The 25,938-nt window shown below is 41.5% G+C and overlaps 1 protein-coding gene across 2 annotated transcripts in view; it reads left to right on the plus strand.

Annotated features, from left to right (window-relative positions):
- The first annotated feature begins 2,110 nt into the window (after positions 1-2,110).
- Positions 2,111-25,938, plus strand: part of MAP4K3 (mitogen-activated protein kinase kinase kinase kinase 3) — a 171,690-nt gene continuing 147,862 nt past the window's right edge. For both annotated transcript variants that reach the window (XM_061155549.1, XM_061155550.1), the window contains exon 1: positions 2,111-2,363. In XM_061155549.1, coding sequence (XP_061011532.1) covers positions 2,268-2,363 — 96 coding nt within the window. In that variant the 5' untranslated portion in view covers positions 2,111-2,267. The remainder of the gene's footprint in view (positions 2,364-25,938) is intronic.

Here is a 25,938-nt window from a genome sequence, read left to right on the forward strand (position 1 = left end):
TGAAAAGATAAAAATGAAGCAGTTTAGTTCGTTTGACTATCATTTGATGATACTTATATGGTCTTTCATCCCATGGACAGAGAATCTGGCAGGCTACAGTCCATGGGGTTGCAAAGAGTCGGGACTGAACGACTAACGCACACATAGTTTTCCCAGTAGTTATGCACGGATGTGAGAGTTGGACCATAAAGAAGGCTGAGCGCTGAAAAATTGATGCTTTCAAACTGTGGTGCTGGAAAAGATTCTTGAGAGTCCCTTGGACTGCAAGAACATCAAACCAGTCAATCCTAAAGGAAATCAACACTGAATATTCATTGGAAGGACTGATGCTGAAGCTGAAGCTCCAATACTTAGGCCATCTGATGTGAAGAGCCAAAACTCATTGGAAAAGACCTTGATGCTGGGAAAGATCGAGGGCAGGAGAAGAGGGCAACAGAGGATGAGATGGTTGGATAGCATCATCGACACAATGGACATGGGTTTGAGCCAGCTCTGAGAGATGGTGAAGGAGAGAGAAGCCTGGCATGCTGCAGTCCATGGGGACGCAAAGAGTCAGACTACTGAGCAACTGAACAATTTTATCCTTAACAGGTTTGACAAGACCTAGCTTCTCAGGGAGCCTCGAGCCATTAGAGAATACTGATGGTCAGAGGGTGCGGTGCCTAAGGGTATCAGGAAAGCAATTCTGAAGCAAAACTCCCAAGTGGTACTTCGGACATGACCGTCACAGATCTACTTGATTACTGCTGTTGGAAATGCCTAGTGGGCTCTTCCCAGGTGGCCCTGGGGGTAAAGAACCTGCCTGCCAATGCAGGAGACAGGAGACACAGGTTTGATCCCTGAGTCAGGACGCTTCCCTGGAGAAGGGCATGGCAATCCACTCCAGAATTCTTGCCTGCAGAATCCCATGGACCGAGGAGCCTGGCGGGCTCCAGTCCACGGGATTGCGGAAAGTCGACAGGACTGAGCAACTAACACAATGGGTAGTTTCCTGAGAACGGAAAATTAACCCTCGATACCCACAAGTTTTCTTGGACAGCCAATAAGAGTTGGAACTGGTGTCCACATACATGGGATGCAATGGGATGCAATCTGGGTCTTAAGCAGGGTGGAGCTTTGGGTTGTTGAACTATAGAGCTTCCGGATCATCATGTGTTGACATGCCAGGTGCGAGAATGGAGTTTGTCCACCCTCTACCTTTCATCCCCACCCCACTCTCCTTTGCAAGGTTGCTTGACGGCTTGCTGGTCCCTCCCCCATCTGTGATAATCCAGATGCCTCGTGAAGCTGATGGTCAAGCGCTGCTTTAGTTCTATTAGACTCTGTCTCCCACGCCCTCCAAGCGTTCGGCGTGTTTCCCACCGCCTACCTAAGCCACCTGCCACCCTGGCCGCCCTCCTGGCCCGTCCTCTTTGGCACCCCGGCAGATCAGCTCCACCCGCCCGAGTGTCGGGGGTCGGAGTCAGCACAGTTCACTTTTTTCAGGGGCTTTCCTCAGGACACCTTGCCAGCAATCCCAGAAAGTCTATGGCAGTCGGTTGTGTCCTATTTCTGGTTGCGTCTCAAAATAAAAAAAAAAGTTCGAGACACTATCTGCAAATTCAAACTACTACCTGCTCAGGATGGGAGCCTAAGGAGGCGACGTCAAACTTTGTCGTTGAGGGAACGGCAAGCGAATAGGCGCTCCTGTCGGCCTGTGCCCACCCACGGTCCCGGGGGCAGGCGAGCTTTCCTGGCGCGGCCTGGCTGGCGGCGGCCGCACACTGGTCCGCCACCCCGGGAAGCCGCGGCCGCTTGGGCCGGTAAGGCCCGGCCACCCGCCCGCGCCCGGCAGGCGCGCGGAGCCGGAGCGCGCACGGGGCGGGCTGCGCGCGGGGCCGGGGAGCGCTCCCTCCGGGATCGCGGCTGCGCAGTCGGGCGGGAGCCGGGAAAAGGGGAGGAGGGTGGCGGAGCCGGAGTAAGGGGAGGGGGAGGGGGAGGAGCGGCCAAGGCGGAAGCCATGTTGGAGTTTCACCCCGAGCTAGGGGCTGCGAGCGTCCTCCGCTCCGTGTGGGTGTGACCCGGGATCGGCGCCGCGGCGGGCTGCGGGGGGCGGGGACGGTTAGGCCGGTGGTTGTCGTCCGCGGCGGCGGCCGCAGCGTGGAGCCGGGCAATTGTGACCGCCGGGGGGAGCCGGGGGCCGGCCGCGGCTCCCACTCTCCGTGTGGCCCCCTGAGCGCCCCCCCTCCCCTGGCCGGGAGGGAGGCGGGGGGCACCCGGGGCCCGCCATGAACCCCGGCTTCGATCTGTCCCGCCGGAACCCGCAGGAGGACTTCGAGCTGATTCAGCGCATCGGCAGCGGCACCTACGGCGACGTCTACAAGGTGAGGGCGAGGGGCCGCGCGCCGCCGAGGCCGCGGGGCGCTGACCCGCCGCGGGGAGGGCGGGGGGCGCCGGCGAGCCGGGGCGCCGGAGTCCGCCCAGCCTGTCGGCGCCCGAGGGCGTTGGGGGAGGAGGCGCGGCGGGCGCCCAGGGCTCCGCGGCCGTGCAGCGAACAAAGGGCCAGACGGTTAACCCCGAGACCCCCGCGTCCTTACTTGGATCTGCCCCGGACGCGCGTTTCCCGGGAAGCGCTCATCGGCGGCGGCAGCTCTGCTCTTGACCCGGTTGAGAGGGTCTGCGCGTTTGTTGCTTTGGCAGGGGCAGTGCGACCAGCCGGACGGCAGGGGTTTGGCGTGTGTCAAACCTGCGTGCACGGACCCGGGATATTCCGCGCTGGGTGGGCATCTGCTGCCCACCAGGCCCGGCGATGGTCATTACTCTGGGCAGTCTCATCCACCTTTCTTTTCTTAGCATCCGCATACCAGTTTCTTTCCAAGTAATGACTTTCTTTTGTAAAAGAGGTCTGGTTAGCATGACTCCTTTCTCCCTTTCTTTCGAAAGAGCAACTTTTTCTCCAACTCAAATTGGATTGTGATACCTTATTAAACTTGTTTCTGTCAGTGACACATAGGAGTCAACTCTCTTTTGTTTTTTTTAAAGTGACTTGAACACTGGAACACTTTTTTTTTTTTTTTTTTTAAGTGACTTGAACACTTAGGGGAGGTACTGGTTTGACAAGGTTAGGATTCAAAGTCCATTAGTAGCATAGCATTCCTGCTGTAGAGGGACCACTTCTAAATGTGGGAGATAAATCATGCTTCCTTGGCCAGCTCAACTCTTGGCCTCGCAGAGGCTGCCAAGAAGAGGACGCTCATGCCAAATGTGGCAGCAGTCTTGATTTGGTTGTGTATCTTCTTACTGGTAACTGAAGTGGAACTCCTCCTGTTTCACATAACACCTGAGGATGCGTAGAGAAACTTAAGTTTACTTTGGAAAGTTGAGTCTTAACTTTGTTTTGCCCACGTTTAAGCAGAAGATTTTTACTTTGACGTCACTTGTAATGCATATGGTAACTTAGATGTTCAATACAATGCAGCCAGTATTCTGCAGGAGGCTTGTTTTGTGAATGAGTCGCTTTCCCTTCCCACTCATCTCACCACTTTTCTCCATAGACAGCACGGGTGTTTTGTGTATGCCTACTGTGTATAAGGGCTTCCCAGGTGGCCTAGTGGTAAAGAATCTGCCAGCCTTTGGAGGAGACATAAGAGATGAGGGTTCAATCCCTGGGTGGGGAAGATCCCTGGAGTAGACAATGGCAACCTACTCCAGTATTTTTCCCTGGAGAATCTCATGAACAGAGGAGCTTGGAGGCTACAGTCCATGCGGTCCCAAAGAGTTGGACACAGCTGAAGAGACTTAGCAGGCTGGCACTGTATATAAGGTACTGTGTCTATGTAAGCACTTGGGTCGTAGCACTAAAAGAGGGATAGTCTTCCCAAGTCTTACTTGTTTACATTTTTTGGACAAGAACAACAGTAAACAGCCATTTAAATAACTGTCTTATTGCAATTTGCTTTTGTGCTGCAGAGAAGAGAGGATTAGGATTAGGGCTAGTAGAGCATGTACCAGGGGGGACCTCGTCTCCTCAGGGGGAGGCAGAGGCAACGGGGAGAGGGGATTATGCCAGATAGAAGAAGCATGATCTGGGAAGGCTTGGAGGCCCCAAGGGCAGGGTGAGGATTTGAAAGAAGGCCTGTATGGCCTGAGTAGTCATAGAGGGAGAATGACCCTAGATTGAGCAGGCCTCTTATTAGGTCCTCCGAGGAGGTGGGACTTCTCCCTAGGACAATAAGGAGGCTTTGCTGGGTTTTAAGCAGAAGAGTGAATTTAGACTTGGATTTTTACAAGCTTTATCACTGCAGTGTGGAGGGTGGAGATGGGGGACAGAGGTGAAGAGCAGTTAGGAAGCCACTGTAAGGATAACCATGTGTTTGGAATTTGTAGTGATTGTGAAAGTTGAAGTGAGTGAATCCAGGTAACTTTAGAGTTGGTTAAGGGAAGTCTTGTATTGAGATGAAAAGTTAACTGAAACTTTGCTAATGTGTCAGTCTTAGGTGTCGGTGTGGACAGTAAGTTCTTTATCAGTTCTTTACAAGAATAATTGGCCATGTATTTACTGTGTTTAGAAAAAACAGCTGGTAGTTAAGCCACATGATTTAAAAAAAAAAGAAAATTCAGGCCTGTAATTTCCTCAGGACATCTAAGTGCAGTACAGGTATAAGTTGATTAATTTTGTCATCTGTTTAAAGTAATGATAATAGAAGTTAACATTTATAGAGTTACTTGCCAGGCACTGCTCTAAGACTTCGTCCTGTATTAACTTCCTTAATCCTTACAACAACCCGTGGAAGTAGACACTGCTATTTTTTTGCAGTAGAAGAAACTAAGGCACCGGGAAGTTGCAGTAACCTGTCAAAGATAGTAAGTGGCCAAGCCAGAACGTGAATCAGTTTGCTTTAGGGACTGCATTCTTAATTCTTAACTTAATACATGGGCAGATCATGTATTATCGAAGTGAGGACACAGAGGCACACAACTTAGTTCAGCATTTAGTTGCAGCTACACTCTGAGTCAGAGAGGATCTTTAAGTAGTAGTTAGTATACCTAACTCCTGCTGCGCAGCCAGGCCTCACTGTTTTTGTAGAGTCTGCCAAGTGGACATCATATAATAGATGCTTGATCCCTGCCTGCCAGACTCTTCTAGTACCAGGGACCCAAAGCAGAGAAATTCTACGTGGTTTTTGGCATCATATACCCAGTTTGCTGAACAACCCAAAGCTTAAACTGTTTGTATTTTTGTCTATACATAATCATGTTGATGCTATAAAGATAACAGATTTTTTTTTGGTGTTTGTTTTGCTCTTTTGATTTTCCTTGTTTATGCAAATTGTGTTAATTAGAGAGGAGTGCATTAAAGGATTTTTTTTTTCAAAAGTCAGTAGTTTGCTCCTTAATTTATCAGTGTTTCGGTGCTAAAAATGGAATGATCCAATTAAGTAAATAAGTTAGAGGCCTAATTATGTACAGTCATTCTTAGAGGGTTGGTGTTTTAAGGGATTTTTGTTTTGAAAGCTATAGCCTATGCAGTGTAATAATATGCTTATTATATTTAAGGTGGTGTGTTTGGTTATAAAGTATTGAGCTACGGTGTGGAAGCGGAGAAGGAAATGGCAACCCACTCCAGTATTCTTGCCTGGAGAATCCCAGGGACAGAGGAGCCTGGTGGGCTGCCGTCTGTGGAGTCGCACAGAGTCAGACACGACTGAAGCGACTTAGCAGCAGCAGCAGGATGTGGAAGAGCTGGAATTTATTAGCTCTGTAGCCTTGTAAAATCATTTCGCCTCTCAGAGCTGTTTTGGTTTGAAGGTATTACTACCATCATGTGCCCTTCTGTTTGTAGTGTTAAATAACTTATGTCAGTCAACAAGTTTTAATTGTTTTAAGACCAAAAAAATACAGATAATACATTTCCTCTGCACTATCTTGGGCTTCCCAGGTGATGCTAGTAGTAAAAAACCCACCTACCAGTGCAAGTAGATGTAAGAGACACAGGTTTGATACGTGGGTCAGGAGGATCCCCTGGAGGAGGGCATGGCCACCTACTCCAATATTCTTGCCTGGAGAATCCCATGGACGGAGGAGCCTGGCGGACTGCAGTCCATAGGGTCACAGAGTCAGACACGACTGAAGTGACTTAGCATGCACTACACTGTCTTAAAGTACATGAACATATAGTTTAAAAAGAACAGTCATAATACTTTTAAATGTCTTGTAACTCTGGGTTTTATCTGTCAGGTGAAGTATCTGTAGCAAGAGTTACCTAGGGACCTGTGAGTTGACAGCTAAAAGGGGCTCTTTGAGCCTCAGGAGGCCCTTGAAATCCTCTGAAATTAATAGACTTAACATTGTATGTTTCTGTGTTTTTCTGGAGAGATGGCTTTTGGTATTATTACGTTTTCAAAGAGGTCCGTGATCCTAAAAAAGAAAAGAATGGAGAGGTGTAGGTTTGTCATTTGAAAGTGATTTCTTGGAGAGGTTAGGTAGTTATATACCATATCACAGTACCAACATTTGTTAACATTAATATGATTTCCACATGCATTATGCTGTTTTTCTCAGGCAGTTTTCCTGTTTAATTTGTATTTTCCCTACCCTTAGAGTCTTTGTGTGCAGATGTTTTTCTAGATTTACAGCTCGAGAGGATACTAAAGCTGGAGATAGGGTGAGGCAGGGTGATTTTGAAGCACCGGTTTTCATGTGTTCTAAGAGAGCATCTTCGTTCAGTGGCTTTAGCCTGGCCCCTGTGAACACTCCCAGATGCCACCAGCTTGTGCCTTCTCCCGAGTTCTAGCTCCTTGTCTCCAGCTGACCTCTTCACAGACTACATCTTTCTCCAAAGGTGCCTCATAGCCCTCTTTTGTCAAATGCCACAGTATGTCCCCACTCAGTTGGCTAAGTCTTGAAGCCTTGGAATCATCTGTGCCTTCGGACTGGACTTCATAGGTGTTTTCCAAAGTGTGACCAGGATGCCCCAAGGAAAGCAGGACTATGAGTTATACCAAAGACCAGGAAGTCCTATGGTAAACAAACCTGGTAAACAATGCTTAACCCAGCAAAGTCCAAACTTACTTAACAACGGGATTCTTCTCTGTAATTCCGATTGCTTATCCTTAGAACTAGTGTCTTGTAGAACTTGCTTTGGAAATGTTGGTACTGATCTTATCTATGTGTGTTGGGAAGTCATTCCCTCTGAAGCAGAGGCTATAGAGAGGCTGAGCTCCAGGGTAGCTTTCATGTGGTGATCTGTGTAAAGAGAGTCTCTGAAAGCTGAGGGGAGAATTGAAGACGGGATAGTGAAATCAGGAAATTAATTTGTATGTTCAAGTGTTCAGTGGATTGTGTGTTAACTTGTTCGTAACTGCAATCTTTCAGGCATTCCGGTTAATACCGTCAGACACTCTTTCATTATAGTCAGGATCTGTAAGACCTTTTGTGGAAAACTCAGTTAAGACATGAAGACCTTTAGCATTTAGAAAAGAACAGCTGAAAGAAAATAAAACATGAGTGTCTAGTGTTATGCCCTTTTTTTTACTTTCATGGAGAACAATGTCAAGAGGGACCAGAGGAAGTAGTCTTAAACTTCAGAAAGATAGAGTGAGGTAAATTAAGGTTGAGTTTTCTCACTTCAGTACTTATTTGAGTTGGAAAGTGACAGTGGAACAGATTGTGGAATAATTTCTGTAGATACAAACAGGTTATCTGACTTTGTTAGGATCTGATTCCCTGAAGAGGTACTTAGCTCCAGAATTTGAAAGTACATCTAATTGTTTTGTATTGAGAATGAATAGTTAGTCATTTTCTCATGAGAGTCCATTTAACATTTGCCCCACATTGAATACCTGTACTATGAAAGGAAAGGTTTTAGGCACTGTGTGTGAAATAGTGAAAAGGATAAGACTTGGTGCTTTATGTACAGGGACATAAAATGTGAGCCTACTTTTAGCTGTCATAGTTTGAGATCAAAACCGTGTTGATTTCCCCTTTTCTAGCACATTAAATCTCTTACTGGCACAGAGAGTGTCCTGACACTTCATAAACTGGACAACCAACCTCTTTATAGCACAGCATAGTGATTTAAGAGTAGTTTCTGGAGTCAGACTACCTGATTTCACCACCCACTAGCCAATTACCTAATCTTTCTCTCTGTTCCTCAGTTTCCTCAGTTGTGAAATGGAGATGCTTAAAAACGTATTTGGGACAGTGTGTGTGTGTGTGTGCATGTGCATGTGTGTGTGCGTGTTGCTTAGTCATGGCCAACTCTTTGTGATTCCCATGGACTGTAGCCCACCAGGCTCCTCTCTCCGTGTAGTTTTCCCAGGCAAGAGCACTGGAGTTGGTTGCCATTTCCTCCTCCAGGGGATCATCCCAACCCAGGGATTGAACCTGGGTCTCCTGCAGGGCAAGTGGATTCTTTCAGTTCAGTTCAGTCGCTCAGTCATGTCCGAATCTTTGTGAACCCATGGACTGTAGCACGCCAGGTTTTCCTGTCCATCACCAACTCCCAGAGCTTACTCAACCTCATGTCCATTGAGCTGATGATGCCATCCAACTATCTCATCCTCTGTCATCCCCTTCTCCTCCCACCTTCAATCTCTCCCAGCATCAGGGTCTTTTCCAGTGAGTCGGTTCTTCCCATCAGGTGGCCAGAGTATTGGAGTTTCAGCTTCAGCATCAGTCCTTCCAATGAGTATTCAGGACTGATTTCCTTTAGGATTGACTGGTTGGATCTCCTTGCAGCCCAAGGGACTCTCAAGAGTCTTCTCCAACACCACAGTTCAAAAGCAGTTCTTCAGCTCTCAGCTTTCTTTATAGTCCAACTCTCACATCCATACATGACTACTGGAAAAGCCATAGCTTTGACTAGATGGACCTTTGTTGGCAAAGTAATGTCTCTGCTTTTTAATATGCTGTCTAAGTTGGTCATAACTTTCCTTCCAAGGAGCAAGCATCTTTTAATTTCATGGCCGCAGTCACCATCTGCAGTGATTTTGGAGCCCCCAAAAATAAAGTCTGTCACTGTTTCCATTGTTTCCCCATCTGTTTGCCATGAAGTGATGGGATCAGATGCCATGACCTTAGTTTTCTGAATGTTGAGTTTTAAGCCAACTTTTTCACTCTCCTCTTTCACTTTCATCAAGAGGCTCTTTAGTTCTTCACTTTCTGCCATAAGGGTGGTGTCATCTGTGTATCTGAGGTTATTGATATTTCTCCTGGCAATCTTGATTCTAGCTTGTGTTTCATACAGCCAGGCATTTCACATGATGTACTCTGCATAGAAGTTAAATAAGCAGGGTGACAATATACATCCTTGACATACTCCTTTCTCGATATGGAACCAGTCTCTTGTTCCATGTTCAGTTCTAGTTAGAACCCCATGAACAGTATGAAAAGGTAGATTCTTTACCATCTGAGCTACCAGGGAAGTCCCAAATGGGGCTTCTAATACTGTCACCTGCTGCTGCTGCTGCTAAGTCGCTTCAGTCATGTCCGACTCTGTGCGACCCCATAGACGGCAGCCCACCAGGCTATTCCGTCCATAGGATTTCCCAGGCAAGAGTACTGGAGTGGGGTGCCATTGCCTTCTCCAATACTGTCACCTAATACTCAGTAATTGTTCATTGTCAGTCATAATATTTATTATTGTATATTGCTGTTTCTCCTGCTGCTGTCTTCCTAACCTACTCTGCTCCTCCTGCTGCTGCTTCAGTGGTTTTGCACTTGCTGTCTGTGCTTGAAAATTCCCCTCCCCCAATATCTGTATGGTTTGCTTCTTCATTTCCCTCAGGTGTCAGCTCAAATGTCACCTTTTAATGTGCCCGATCCTTACGATCCTATAAAAAAGAACTCCTCCGCACTTCTTTCTTTACCCGGAATGTGTCCAGATTTTGTAGGGCCTGAACTTTGTACAGTAATTTGGGTACCCTCTGAGAAAACAAGTACATTATAATAAAATGTTTGGTGTGAAAGTGAGTATTTAGAAGTAGAAAAGGTGTCCCAGCAAATGCTGTAGCCTTAGAGGCGGGTCCCTCTCTTCTGAGGGCTCTTCAGGCATTTAATCAGAGATGCTGGGTGGTGCTTCCTGATGCCACCCCACCCTGCCTCTCCTCCCCACCAGCAACACTCTCCACGTCCCAGTAGCTCTCAGCACTCTTAGAGGCCCAGCAGAGTGAGGAGATCTGAACTTGTAAGTTTTATTAGCTTTATAAAAAATTCAGCTCTGCTTCTTACTCTCCCTAATTCTCACTGTGGCATATGTCACCTTATATTTATTTGCTTATTGCCCTTCTCTCCGCACTAGGGTGTAAGCCCAAGAAGCTGGTGATTTAGTTTTGTCCATGGCTGTATCCCCAGAATGTAGAAAAGTGCCTAACACGTATTAGACTCACAGTAAATATTTGCGGAATGAATGAATGAACCAGCATGAGAGAAACCATGTGCTACTACCTAAGTTTAGAGGAAGGAGAACATTATTTCCGGTTTGGAGAAATCACAGCGGGTTTTAAAGTGGAGATGATATCAGGCTTGACCTACAGTTGTGGCCACAGTGGGTACAAACTGAATTAAACATTATGGGTTATTATTAGGACCAAGCTAAATCAATAGGTTTAATGTATCTTCTGCATAAGAAGCAGTGTTCATAGCTTACATGCATGTAAGAGTACTCTTGTCATTTTAAAATAAAGAAATTTAGTAGCTAGTAAAAAAAATACATGTAGCTGTTACATACTGGTTTTTGTGTTTTGAAAATATGATTAAGTTGGACTTCAAATCAGGAAGAGGACTTTGTTCACCAGTACCAAAAGGCCTTAGATTTGAGAGATGAGTTCATGTTTGTTTTAGCTTTGTTTTTACAGGTTTTTTTCTTTTTTTTTTTTGGTAGGGATGCGGCTGGAAGATGCCATGTTTCATTTCCAGCTGCCTTGACCCGAGGCTATAGGTTTCGATTCCTAATACAATATATTGCCTGCTTTAATCCTTAAAATCTGTTGGAAAAATTTTAGATGTGACCGTAAATTTAGGTACGTCCAAATAAGACATTTAGTTTGAAGTCGTCTTAGAAACTTGAGATGGTAAAGAAAGTTCTTTCTGTATAAATCATCCACCTTCTGTTCAAAGAATCTTCCCGTCATTACCTGTAAAATGCACACTTCTTAAAAAAAATTGAAGTACAGTTTCTGTGTAATATATAAATTACAATGTAGTGATCCACAATTTAGAAAGATTATGTGCCACTGATAGTTTAAATCTCACCTTCAAGACATTGTCCTTTTTGCCTTCTGGCCCCTTAGGAAGAGAAGTTTAGATGGGAGGAGACAGGGAGAGAAGAGGGAATGGTGGGTGCTTTCCAGGTGAGGCATTAACTATATAACTATAGGAGTAAAGGTTTAGAGGCTAAAAGGAAGGATTGACTAACATGGAAGACCCATGTGCAGGAGCGTGGAGAAGTAAAATTTGCTAGGTAAGGCAGGACCAATTTATAAACTTCCAGGTAAAATTGTGTATATAGGAAGTGACAGGATGTTGGGAGCACTAACGGCTTTTGTGCAAGATGTAATAATGTTTACTCGTGCCCAGGATTATTCTGGCAATTTTGATGAGAATGGATCAGAGAGGAAGGGCAGAAATACCTATTAAATAGAATCTGTTTTAGAATCCTTACGTACTCTTAAAAATAGTTGATAATACCAGAGTTGTTTATGGTAATTGTATCTATTGCTATTGACCATATTGGCAATTATACCTGAGACTTTTTTTAATATTAATTTTTTGAAAAAATAATAAACTTATTACATGTCAACATAAATGACATTTTCATAAAAAAATAACTATTTTCCAAATAAAAAATTTAGTGAAGGGAGTGACATTGTTATACATTTTGCAGATCTCTTTAATGTTTTGTTAAATAGAAGACAGCAGATTCTCATTGTTCTTTCATTCAGCCTGCTGCTGCTAAGTCACTTCAGTTGTGTCCGACTCTGTGCGACTCCATACACGGCAGCCCACCAGGCGTCTCTGTCCACGGGATTCTCCAGGCCAGAATTTTGGAGTGGGTTGCCATTCCCTTCTCCCTCATTCAGCCTGTTGGGATATTTTGTTTTGGTTGACATGTAAAGGAAATCTGGTCTCTGGCACATATTTTTTTGGAAAAGGAGGATATTTTTGAATAGCTTTTTCAGGTAATTGTGGGTATTTTCCTCTGATACTTCTCTACAACTTGACAGTTAAAAATTAGTTATAAAGTAGAATCCAAGACCTGCCGTTATGATAAAACACTTAATTTTTGGTCTCTCTTGAATTTTAAACAGATCGTTTTTACCCAGGTATGATTTTTTTTTTTAACATCATGCATTGTCCACACAAAAATATGGATTCAAGACATTATCCAGACCTTCCCAAGGTTGCCACGTTTCATTACACAATACCACAAATCATCACTCATCTCATCAGAAAAGGCTTAAAGTATCGATGGTAGATACAAGTTTTCCAAGACTCAGGTTTCTATTTGAAAGTGCCAAATGCATCCCCTGCAACAAAATGTTGGTTTTTTCATTGAACTGACAAATTCATTTCGTTCATGTTCAAGAAAATGTCAGATATGTAGACATGAATAATCACAGTCAGCTGGTCTCTGAAGTAAAAACAGTGTACTGTGAAAAAAGTGGCTAGTTCAGTTTGCAGCTCAACCACCAGTGCTGTTCTTTGAGATGATAACCAGTGTACTTGGAATGTAGAAGTGTTTTATGCATTTTATCAAATAGAATATTAAAATAATGAGTGCTTAAGGGTGAAGATTTAATAAAATTAATAATGATGCTTCCACAAGGGCATTCTTCAGTGAAACTGGTTGGTTGGTTGGTTTGTGTTTTCCCGGTGAGTGCGCAGCAGTGAAGAATACAGTTGACTGCTATCACGGTGGGGCTGCTGCCTGGATTTGTGCTAAGGCTCCAGCAGTTTTGGGCTTCCCTGGTGGCTCAGATGAAAAGAATCCTCCTGCAATGCCTGGGTCAGGAATATCCTCTAGAAAAGGGAATGGCAACCCACTTCAGTATTCTTGCCTAGAGAATTCCATGGACAGAGGAGCCTGGCAGGCTACAGTCTTTGGGGTCATCCAGAGTCGGACAAGACCGAACAACTAGCACTTGACCAGCAGTTTTACCATCACTGCTTTTGTACTGTTAGTACAAACGTCACCACAGTGAAAGGGGGCCAGCAGTGTTTCAGTACTATTACAAAAATAGTTTTGACTTTTCAGACTCTCAGAAAGAGCTCCCAGGGACCTCCAGGGATTCACAGAACTGTACTAGAGGGTTATATAGAGATCTAAGAGGAAGGTCAATGGTAACGGGTCAGACAAGGCAGACAGAAGTGAAGAACGGAAAGGAAGAACAGATAGATGAAAAGCATCTTGGAGAGAAATTTGACAGGGCTTTGTGGCGAAGTCCAGGGATGGAGAGAGATAATTCAGAGAGGACTGAATTTTAAGCCTCATTGAGGAGCATGTGGAGAAGGCAATGGCAACCCACTCCAATACTCTTGCCGGGAAAATCCTGTGGATGGAGGAGCCTGGTAGGCTGTAGTCCATGGAGTTGCTAGGAGTCGGACACGACTGAGCGACTTCACTTTCTCTTTTCACTTTCACGCATTGGAGAAGGAAATGGCAGCCCACTCCAGTGCTCTTGCCTGGAGAATCCCAGGGACGGGGGCGCCTGGTGGGCTGCCGTCTGTGGGGCCGCACAGAGCCGGACACGGCTGAAGTGACTTGGCGGTGGCAGCAGAGGAGCATGTAATAGGTGCTTTGAAATACTTGTTTAAGTCAGTTAATGGGAGAATGGCATCAGCTACAGAGACAGTGAAGTTGAGAAGGGGAGCTCTGACAGTTTGAATACTCTATTAGAAAATAGGTATCTGTGAGGTTCCCCCCCCCCCCCCCCTTATTTTCTGGCTGTGGTTACTCTATAAAGAAACAGGAATAATAAAGACTTCCCTTCATTTTTCCGTGCAGAATAACAATTGTTTAGCAGTGTCTTAGGACAAGTGAGGCTGATAAGGGCCAGAACCTTTCTCCCAGCTTATTAAGGGATTAACAGGAGGAGATGCAAAATGTGCCCTACTCAAAAAAAATGCTGCAGATTTGGAGGATAATTGATATAAGGAATTAGTGAATAGAGCAGTAGAATATGAGCTAGATATTTTTACTCTGGCATAAATTTGAAAAGTTTTTTGTATTCTGATTATAACGTACATTTTTTAAAAGGAAAAACTGGACAATAAGAAAACTCTAAGAAAATTAAAATGATTGATAAGCTTACTCCCAAGAGACGAATATTCTTAGTATTTTGATATTTCTTTGTACACAGATATTTTACAAAACTTGTATGCTGTTGCATATTTTTAAAATTCATTATGGCTTACTTAGAGTGAAATGCTTAGACCTTAAATTTTTCAGTTAGAGGAGTTTTGACATATATAGTTCTGCAACCCATGCATTTATTAAGGTAGATGTTTTCCTTAACCTCAGAAAATTCTCTTATGTCCCTTCTCAGTCATGCATCACTGCTCCCTCAACCATTCCACTCCTGTTCTAAATTCTATCACTATGGAAGCTTTTCTAGAAAGCTCTTCTAGAATGTGATATAAGTGAATCCCAAGTGGATTACCTTGGCATCTTTGACAAAAATCAGTTGACAGTACGTGTAGTATTCTGCACTTTGTCTTGTCCCATTGAGCTGTTTGGCTGTATTTTCAGCAATACCTCAGTCTTGCTTGTGCATATGTGCATTCTCCAGGCAAGAATACTGGAGTGGGTTGCCATGCCCTACTCCTGGAGAATCTTCCCCACCCAGGGATTGAACCCAGGTCTCGCGTAGCTCCCGCATTGCAGGCAGATTCTTTACCCATTGAGCCACCTGGGGGCTTACTATAGCTTTATAGAAAGTCTTGAAATCAAGTAGTGAGATCTTCCCAGGTGACGCTAGTGGTAAAGAACCCACATGCCAATGCCAGAGATGAAAGAGATGCATGTTTGATCCCTGGGTCCAGAAGATCCCCTGAGGGAGGGCATGGCAACCCACTCCAGTATTCTTGCCTGGAGAATCCCATGGACAGAGGAGTCTGGCGGGGTACAGTCCATGGGGTCGCACAGAGCCAGACACGACTAAAGCAATTTAGCATGCACTCACACAGTGAGTCCTTCAACTTTATCCCCGCTTTTCAAAATTGTTTTATGTATTCTAGGTCCTTCATTTTTACCATGCAGATTTTAGAGTCAGCATTTCAATGATATGCAAAAGCCTTCTGAGATTTTAACTTTTTATTTTGAAGTGATTAAAAACTCACAGGAAGTGGGCGGGGGGGGGGTGGGGACAAAGAGATCACATGGACCCAACCCCCAGCTTCCCCCAGTGTTGATATTTTTGCCCAACTATAGTGTGTTATCAAAACCAGGAAGATTGATTGACACAATGCAATTAATTGGACCTTAGTAAATTTCACCCCTTTTTGCATGCACTCATTTTTTCATATCTGTGTCCATAATTCTGTGACATTTTATCCCATATGTAACATACTGAGATTTTATTGGGATTATGTAGAATCTGCAGTTCAGTTTGTGGAAAATTGAGATCTTAACAGTACTGAGCCCTGTGATCTGTTAATATGGTATCTCTTTCCCTTTATTTAGCTCTCCTTTAGCTTATTAATGTTTGCCTATTCTTCTTATTTATAAATTTCATCACTTGCTTTCTCTACTAATATAGTAAAAGCTAGCTATTATGTAATATTCTTCATAGTGGTGCAGTATGTGTAATGTGAGCCACAGTTTCAGTTTTTATTAAAATCTTCACTGTACTAGTGGTGTCTGACTTCCTTTGATTTAACCTTGAACATTTTTAGCCCTGAGCATATGGACTCTTATTAAAATTGGCAAAATGAAAACAGGGGAAATGAATTTAAAAAGCTGTCCACTTCAACTATATTATCTAAAGATTAAAGCAAAGTCCTTAGAGCCTTATGTATGAGCTGAATTGGTGCATATTTTGCAGAATTAATATTTTGTGCTTATTAAGGGAAAATAAAAGTTTACTTCATCCTTAAGAGAAAACCAGACAACATTGTGCTTGATTGCTTAGAAAATCCTAAAGAATTCTCTCTGATCCTGAGGAGCTTATCATCTGATTAAGGAAACAAATTATGGCTAAAGTGTATATGTGCTGCCGAAGCAAGCACAAAATTATGCCTAAAATGGAACATCTAAGGAACATTTCTAAGGTGGTATTTGAACAATTAAAAGAGCAATAACATGTTTTAAATACTATAGAAAATTCAATTTAAGGGAAAGGTGAGTTGGCATTAATTTAGTAAAGACTTCCAGGAAGAATGAATCTGACCTGGGAGTCAAAGAAATAATTAAGTTTTCATTTGTAGAGAGAAAACTTTTCATTTGTGAGTGAAGCCATTCCAAAGGATTAGGTATGTATAAACATATAACTATGGGACCTAAGTGAGCAAAGAGGTAATAGACATTCTGACTAAAGTGAGAGTTCATATTTTGAGATGTGATAGATAATGTTTCAGATATCCAAGATACAGACAAATAAATGCTCGGAAAATGTGCTACTCATTTGAACTACAGTGTATTTTCCAAATTCGTTAGGACCAGTCTTGTCTTTCTAACCTTCTTTGGTCACTATTGAATGAGTTTTATTTCCTCCCTTTTCCCTCTGTTGGGCTAAAAGTTATTTTTATACATTTTATTTTTATACTTCTGGTTTAAAATTTCAACATGGATAATAAGGTTAATGCATCTTTATTCTCTTTCTGGTCAGTACATGGACTTGGGAATGATTCAACTCAATTACCACCTTTCTGTTTTGTGTTGTCTGTTAGTTTGGTTCTACACTGCTTTTTTTGTCTCCCAGATGAGTGTTTACTATCATTGCTTTATACATACAGTGCTATTTTACATTCAGCCATATGGTTTTCAATTTCTGTGCTCACTATTGTTTCTTGGCATCTTACTGTGTCACTCCGGCTTCAGTTTTCTTCTTCCTATTTAGCATTATTTGGTAGATTATTATTCCTCCCTCTCCCTCTCCCTTCGACTGTGTAAAGGTTAAACTCAGTCTCTTTTTTTCAATAATGTCTCTATTTTTGTCTTAACTTTTATAATGTAGTGTAGTATAACTAAGTTAACAATTACTCTCTCTCAGAACTTTGAAGGTATTCTATTGTTGATGAAGTCTGTTGTCAATTTGTTTTTCCTTGTAGCTTGCTAACCAGTGTTTTCTAATTGATTTTAAGATTTTTTTCTTTGACTCTGGTGTTACACTGATGTTTCTAGATGTGGATTTAAATAAAAATATTTGTTTCATCATTTCTGGAAAATCCTAAGATGGCATATCTTTAATGATTATTTTTTTCCTATCATTTTTTTCTTTAGAGCTATTGTATACTTCTCTTTCTATTTTATCATGTTGCATGACATGATGATTTTTCAGCTCTGTATTCTGTCTTATAGTATGGTTCATACCTTTAGTATCTTAGATTGTGTCTATGTCTCATCTGCTATTCAGAATTTCTGTTGCCTTTAAAAAAAAATTATTTGAACTCACAGGAAAATTAGAAGAATAATACAAAGAACTCTCATATACCCTTATCCAGATTCACCAATGGTTAACACTTGGCCACATTTGCATTGCCATTTTTTTTTCTTCTCTCTCTCTCTATGTATATATATGTATGCACAGATATTATTGGGTTGGCCAAAAAAGAAGTTCATTTGGGTTCTTCCATAGCATCCTAAGCAAATACCTGAACGAACATTTTGACTCACCTAGTATTTTTCTGTGAACCATTTGAGAGTAAATTACAAGCATCATGCTCCTTTACGTATATACAACTCCAATTATTTCTCAAATATTTTCACTTAAACCACAAAGTCAGACTTTTAATATAATACTACTATCTGATCTGTAGACCTTATTCAGATTTCTACAGTAGTCTTAATAATGTCCATAAGAGCATTTTGCCTGCTAGTTTAGAATCTGCTTTTAGTTTTCAAGACTTTACAGTCTCTCCTTATCTAGAAGAGTTTTTCAGCCTTTCTTTGTTTTCCTAGACACTGACATTTCTGAAGAGTATGTGTCATTTATTTTGTAGAATGTCCTTCCTTTTTGGAGTGTCTGGTGTTTCCTTTTGGTTAAATTCAGGTTACACATTTTGGGCAGAAAAGTATGTTAAGTGATGATGTGTACTCAGTGAATCATATCAGGTGTCCCTTTATTAATGTTAGTTTTGATCACTTGATTAACAAGGGTCTGCCAGATTTCACTGCTACAAAGTTAACTATTTTTTTCTTTTTGTAGTTAATAAGTAATTTGTGGGGAGATACTGTGATCCTATATAATACCTCCTTTTTCATCTAACTTACACCCATTAGTTTTAGCTTCCATTGATGATTCTTACTCAAATTATTATTATGATGGTTGCAAAATAGCTCTAGCTCCATTACTTTCTTCTGTCTTTATTGGTTGACGCCCTGTTGTGATGAAGAGCTTTTGCTCTGCTTCGTCTCTTAGTCGTGCCCGACTCTTCGCAACTCCATGGACTGTGGCCCGCCAGGCTCCTCTGTCCGTTTGCTTCTCCATTTATTTATTGTTGGACTTAAAGATTCTTATTTATTGAGTTCTAATTAATCACTATCACTTATTTTGATGGTCAAACTATTTAAGCCTTGGTTATTTAGATTCTGTCTTAGTCAGCTCCAGCTGCAAAAACAAAATACCATAGACTGGATGGCTTAAACAACAGAAATTGACTTTGTCACGGTTCTGAAGACTAGAAGCCTAGGTCAAGGTGTGCCAGCACGGTTGGTTTCTGGTGAGGGTTCCGTTCTTGGTTTGTGGATGGCCCTCCTCTGCTGTCTTGCTGTGCGCTTACATGGCAGAGAGGAAGTGAAGCTCTCTTGTATCTCTTCTTCTAAGGGCACTGGTGCTGTGTGAGGGCCCGCAGCCTCGTTACCTCATCTAAACCTAATTATCTGCCCAAGGCCCTGTCTCCAGACACCATCACATGGAGATTAGGGTTTCAACATATGAACTGGGGGGAGGTGGGGGACACAGTTCAGTCCAGAGCAGATTGAGTTGCTTTAATAATTATATTTCGAGAAGCTCTGTTTTATTATTTTTTTCAAGTCTGTATGTTCTTTTTTGCATAGTTTCTTGTTCTTAGGGTTTTGACCCCTTCTTATCTTAACATACTTACTAACATTTCTTTTTCAGATTACTGTCCTGTCTTTACAAATTTGGGGTGGGGGCGATGTTGAGCTTTCTTTGTATTGGTTTGTTGTGTTTGTTGATTCTCCCTTGTGGTGGATTTTTATTTTAATTTTTAATTCATCTGAAATTTCTGTGAGAATCTTTTGTGGCTCAAGTTATATGGAAATGTCCTTCCAAAATAGTTTTGCTTTCACTCCTACTGGGAACCTCATGAGTCTCATTGGTCTGGAACTAACCTTTATGTTAAATGCTCAATTTGGAATTTCTCATACTTTATGTGTAATGCAGATTTGAACCCCAGACCCAAATGAGTAGCAGGCTCTTGGTTTTGAATTCTGAAGGGGCTTTTTTTTTTTCCTCCCTACTATAAACGTCTGTGGACAGAGATTTTTGTGTGGACATAACTTTTCAACTCTTTTGGGCAAATACCAAGGAGTGTAATTGCTGAATTGTGTGGTGAGACTATGTTTAGCTTTGTGGAAAAGCTGCCAAACTTGCTTCCAGAGTGACTATACCATTTTGTATTCCAAGCAGCAATGAGTCCTGTTCCTGTTGCTCCACAGCCTCGCCAGCATTTGGTGGTGTCTGTCTTTTGGATTTTGGCTATCTTCATAGGCCTGTAGTGTGGTTATCTTATTTAATTTGCAGTTCCCTGGGACCTTGATCATCTTTTCATGTGCTTGTTTGTCATCTGTATATCTTGTTTGGTGAGGTGTCTGTTCAGGTCTTTTTGTCTTTTTAAAAATTGGATTGTTTGTCTTCTAACAGTTTTAAGAGTTCTTTGTATATTGCAGGTACAAGCCCTATATCAGATATATGTATTGCAGTTATTTTCTCCTGTCTGTGGCTTGTCTTTTCATTTCTTAACAGTGTCTTTAGCAGAGCAGAAGTTTTTAATTTAGTGAAGTCCAGCTTACTGATTATTTCATTGATCATGCCTTTGGTGTTATTTAAAAACCCATTGCCAAACCCAGACCATGGTCACCTAAATTTTCTCTTCCAGAACTACTTTAGTTTTGCATTTGACATTTAGGTCTATGATCTATTTGAAATAGTTAATTTTTGTGAGAGATGTTAAGATCTGTATCTAGATTTTTTTTTTTTTTTTTTTGGCATGTGGATGTCAGGTTGTTTGAATACCCTTTGTTAAAAAGATCATCCTTTTTCCATCTAATTACCGTTATTTCTTTGACAAAGGTGACTTGACTGTATCTGTATGGGTCTATTTTGGGGTTCTTATATTAGCTTACTAGGAATGTCAAAATGGAGTATCATAGACTGGCTTAAAGAACAGAAACTTATTTTCTTGGAGTTCCTACTAGCTCTGGAGGCTAGAAGTTCTGAGATCAAGGATTTTTAGCAGAGTTAGTTTCTTCTAAGGCCTTTCTCCTTGTCTTATATAAATGACTGTCTTCTCCTGGTGTCTTTACTTGGTCTTCCCTCTGTAACTGTCTGTGTTCACACAGGGGTAGTTTGAGATAATTAAAGAGTGGTATCCAGTACTTTGGAGTCAGATGTAGCATAGAATAGGGTTTCCCAGGTGGCGCTAGTGGTAAAGAGTCTGCCTGCCAGTGCAAGAGACATAAGAGAGACAGGTTCGATCCCTGGGTCAGGAAGATCCCCTGGAGGAGGGCACAGCAACCCACTCCAGTGTTCTTGTCTAGAGAATCCTGTGGACAGAGGAGCCTGGTGGGCTGCAGTCCATAGTGTTGCAAAGAGTCAGACACGACTGAAGCGACTTAGCATGCACCGCACACATAGCATACAGCTAGGGGAAGTAAGGACTGGGAGTTCATCGGATCCAGTTAGGAGAGTATAGTTGCTGTCTGCAGAGTTGTTTTCTGGAGTGTTTAGAGTGGTTGGCAAAATATCCTGTTTACAGGTGATTCAGAAAATAAGAGAAGATGGTGACATCTTTTGTAGTCTTGTTGAGGAGTTTGATCCTGTTACTTCCTCCTAATGCCATATTGTTTATATCCTTCTCTAAGTGTTTTCCCCAGGGGTACTTACTGAGCATCTCTGCTGAACTCTGTACCATGGCTGATGCAGAAGATGTGAGTCCTCTTCTCAGGGAGATGGCAGGGTAGATACGGGCATGTGTGTGTGTGCACGCTCAGTCATGTCAAACTCTTTGTGACCCCATGGACTGTAGCCTGCCTGGCCCTTCTGTTCATGGGATTTTCCAGGTAAGAGTACTGGAGTGGTTTACTGTTTCCTACTCCAGGGTATGGATGTACTAAATAATTTAATTCCAGCATTAACATGGAGCATTTTTTTATTATTTATTGAATTATGTGATTCTTGATAAACTTACAGAAGATTAGAAAACGGTTGTAACTTTCTAGAAGAAACAGAATGAAAGTTGGTCTCTAAAATGTGCTTTAGATTTAATAGGTGATGTGAAACAGCATTGCAGTTGAAATGAATATTGGAAAATGAAGACCAGATTGAGGGTGGGGGGTAAGCAAGAAGGGATCATGCAGGAAATAGGTCAAACTGCATCAAACGAGAATAATGGAGAATATTGGATATTAATGAGAGCAGTAATTATAATAATAGCAAACAGCATTTATGGAGTACTCACTAAGTCCTAGGCATGGTTCTGTGCAAACAGTCCAAGAATGAATGATAATAATGTGAATTAGATTAATGACACGGGAAGTTTGGGGCATAGGTAGCTTGAAGAGATGGGAAACTTGAATAAAGCACGCTGTATAGTTGGAGTTTGGACAGATTGATTGAGATAATCAATTTAAGTGGAAAGATGTTGTGTCATCTCCTTCCCCTTCCCCCCAAGTGGTAGACTAGCAGAACTGAAGGGACCAGGGGGAAGATGTGGTGAAGAAAGAAAAAGTGAATGTGACAATGAGATTTCTTCAGTTATGGGAGCCAAGAGAAGGGACATCTTTTGCTTAGAGGTTTCAAATGAAGAAGAGCCCTCATCTAACTTCCTCCTCATTTTTAAAAATGTTCAAAGGATTCAGGATTCATGGTTTCAGTCTTTATTTTGAGGTGTCACATTTGAGGGAGTGAGTGAAATATGCCATGAAAGACCTGTGCCATAATAGACATGTATGTGAAAGTTATGGTATTTAGGGAAAGGTTTGGTATTACAGGTTCCTGAATATGTTCTAGTTGAAACATCTAAGACTAATGGAAAGATCGTGAGAAATGACCCACCATTGTTGTAATCAAAGGTTTCTTTCAACACCTGTGCATCCTTAAAATCCATTTTTGGAATCCTGTTTTCCTTCCAGGACCTCAGGAGTTGGTGGCTTATGATCTCCTGGTGCCCCTACATGGGAGGCTTCACACCGCTCTCCCACCACAACATCCGTAAGGTGACAGAGTCCATGAAAGGTGGAGAACATTGAGGGTGCCAGTGATAGGAAACTCAGGTGGACTGTCCCCATCCCTGCTCCTCCACCTTTCCTCTCTTTAATGAAAACTCAAACCCCAAACCTTTAAAGAGGGTTGAATAGAGACTATAAAGCCTTTTACAGAAACAGGCCACACACAGAGCTATGTTTACTTTTTGTATGCCTTTCAGCTTGAACAGTCATAGGTCAATCAGTCACTGTCATTTTTATTTCATAATCATTATGTTGACATTTTTCTTTGGGGGTCTCATGTTTCTAGTTAGCGCTTTGATGTTCATCTGCTTCACTACTGGAGTCTGCTAATCAAATACGATGTTTTAATTTGGAATGTTGAGGTTTTTTTGCTGTTTTTTTCCTAAAGTAAACTGTGGTTACATGAGGCTTTACAGACTTTTTTCTTTCAAAAAACCAAAATTGAAGCTTACTGTTAATTACTGGGCAGAGTTGCTATTTTTACGGTAGGTTCGTATTGAGATTTCCTTGGCTGTTTCTATCATGTTATAGTACTTGGATTAAATTTTAAAGAACATTTCTATGATAACATAACCTGTATTGTTTTATAATAAGTGATCATAGAAAAGGTATAAAATTTAAATCTGTGTTTTATAAGACTTTAGACAAAGTATTCTAAAAATATAATTTAACTTACTTTGATAGGTTTTAGAAAACTCTGGAAACCAAACTTATTTTATATGGCAGCAAAAGGGTCTAGTTTTTTTTTTTTTAGCAGCATTGTTTGTAAAAGTTATTAATTTACCTGATATGATCAACTGTTTTAGGAGATAAATACCTTTTTGTTTATCTGGACAAGGCTTAAACTCACCTTTTTACACTCATACCATTTTTAAAATTTAGTTTATCTTTTAATTATTTGGCTTAATTGATTTTTTTTAAACTTATTTTAGAATATTTTTAGATTTTAAAAACTTACAAAAATAGTAGAGAGTTTCTGTAAACTCCTCACCCATTTTCCCCTTTTGTTAACATCTCACACGACCATGGTACAATTTGTCACAACTATAAGAACCAACTTTGGTTCATCACTGTTAACTGAATATTACCTCTTATTTGGATTTCACTGGCTTTGTGCTAACTTTTCTGTACCAGGCTCCCATTCAGGATGCCACCTTACATTTTGTCATTGTGTTTCCCAGACTTTGTTTGTTTGTGATGACCTTTACAGTTTTGAGGAGTGCTGATCAGGTATTTTGTAGTGTGTATCTCTATTTAGTTGTATCTAATGATTTTCTCATGGTTAGACTGGAGTATGAATTATTGAGGAGGATGAAGTACCCATGCTATTAATTTGACTTATCACTGGTGATGTTAACCTTGATCACCTGGCCTTGGTGATGTTTTCCAGGTTTCTTCATTATAAGTACTCCATTACCATGTTGTGCTGTCTGAAAGCAAATCATTAAACATAGCCCCACACTTAAGAGGGTGACTAGTTAAGCCTCATCTTTGTGGGAGAGGGAGTAGCTCCGTAAATTACTTGGAGCTTTTCTGTATGGAGATTTGTATCTTTGCCCCTCAGTTATTTTGTATATCAGTATGGATTTATCAGTACTTATTTTACATTGTGGATTCTAATCCAGTGCTCAGATTGCTCACGTTGTTCCAGCATGGTCACTGGGAGCTCTTTCAGGTTATCTCCTGTGTCCCTTTGATGTGTCCCTGTCATTTGGTTTTTAATACTTTCTTACTCCTGGCGATATAAAATGCTTCAGGCTCATCATGTGTATTCCCTGCCCCAACCTTATGATGAGGCATTTCTTCAAGGACCCCAGATTCCTTATGTTGAGGAGTACTGTGAGAAACCAAGATCTGGGTTATGGGAGTACTTGTTCTTACTGGTGTACCACGTCTTCTAGGCCCCCTTCTAGATGGATCTAGGAGATATATATTTATATATGCATGTATATATGTATTTATATACATATACTTATGTATATAAATAAATCTAGGAGAGATATATGTATATAATATATATTGTTAATGTATAAAATACTTATATAAATCTAATATAATAAATATATAGTATATAAGTATATAAAATATATTGTTAATATATGAAGTATTTCTTGTATAATATATATGTTATATATAAATACATATATCAATGGTTCATATAGTTTTTTGTATCTATATAACTATTCTTTTAAGCTAACTGTGGTAGTATACTGATGTCTTTGAATCTAATCCAGTCCCCCATGGTTCATTCTAGACTTCCCCATTGCATATCTGTAGCTTTCTCTAATAGTAAGAAACCTGGCTCACTCCCACCATCTGCCATCCGTTTATGTCCTGGTTGAGTTTTAGTATATCTGTACAGCTTTTTAGGAATTGCCACAACTCTGTTTTACAAGTTTTCAAACCAAACTATTCTCATACTTTAAGTTGCTCATTTGTGTTTTGAAGTAATAATAATAATTATATATCATGCCCTAAGCGTTTTTCTGTAAGCTTTGACCCCTAATAATCTGTTTTAATCTTAATCCATTCTGTGATGTAGGATCTCCATCTCTATTTTACAGATGAGAGTATAGGGGCACAGCGATTCGCTCGAGGGCTCCCAGCTAGCAGCAGCTGAACCCAGTCTGCCTGTGGAGTCTGTGCACTCAGCTACACTGCCAAAATTAGGTGTGTGGAAGCACAGAGCTATGCATCTGTTGTGTTGGTTTCTACTTTTTTAAAAATAATGGGTTTTTTTTTTTTTTTTTTTGCCAAGGAAGGAAGTTTGGAAGTGATTTGGTGATAAGAGAAAAGCCCCCAGTGTATCTCCCTGGTCATGAGAAGGGACAGTGATAAGAAATGAATAATTTCCTTAAAAAAGCAACTATGCAGTGGAACTATATACTTACTAAAGGAGAGGGTATGTTATCTTCTGGTTAGTTAAGATTGAGCTTGTGAGAAAAGTAGTTTATGCTTTTGAAAATGTTCTGGCATAAAACATGGACAGCTCCCCCTTCTCCGCCCCAAACCTTCCACCACTGTTGCCAGAATATTATTTTTTCCTTCTGGTAGAAGCATGTGGTTCTCACCCTCTTCAAATATGTTCCTTGCACAGAGGGGAAAGGAGTGGGTCAGAACTGCAGTTAGCAAAGGCGGGTGAGCTGGCTGCTGATCAAGTCAGGAACCCAATCATTTGCAGGGATTTCTTGATTTAACAGGCCAGAAGCATCAAATCTATTCTGTTTCACTAGAGCCTATTTAGCTTTTGGTTTCATTGGTCAGCTTATATAGAAAAGCTTAGTTATTCTGGAGCTTTTTTTTCAGGCACTGCCGTCCCCTGCTCTTTC

The sequence above is a fragment of the Dama dama genome, chromosome 11 (assembly GCF_033118175.1).
Source record: "Dama dama isolate Ldn47 chromosome 11, ASM3311817v1, whole genome shotgun sequence".
Classification (NCBI taxonomy): Eukaryota; Metazoa; Chordata; class Mammalia; order Artiodactyla; family Cervidae; genus Dama; species Dama dama.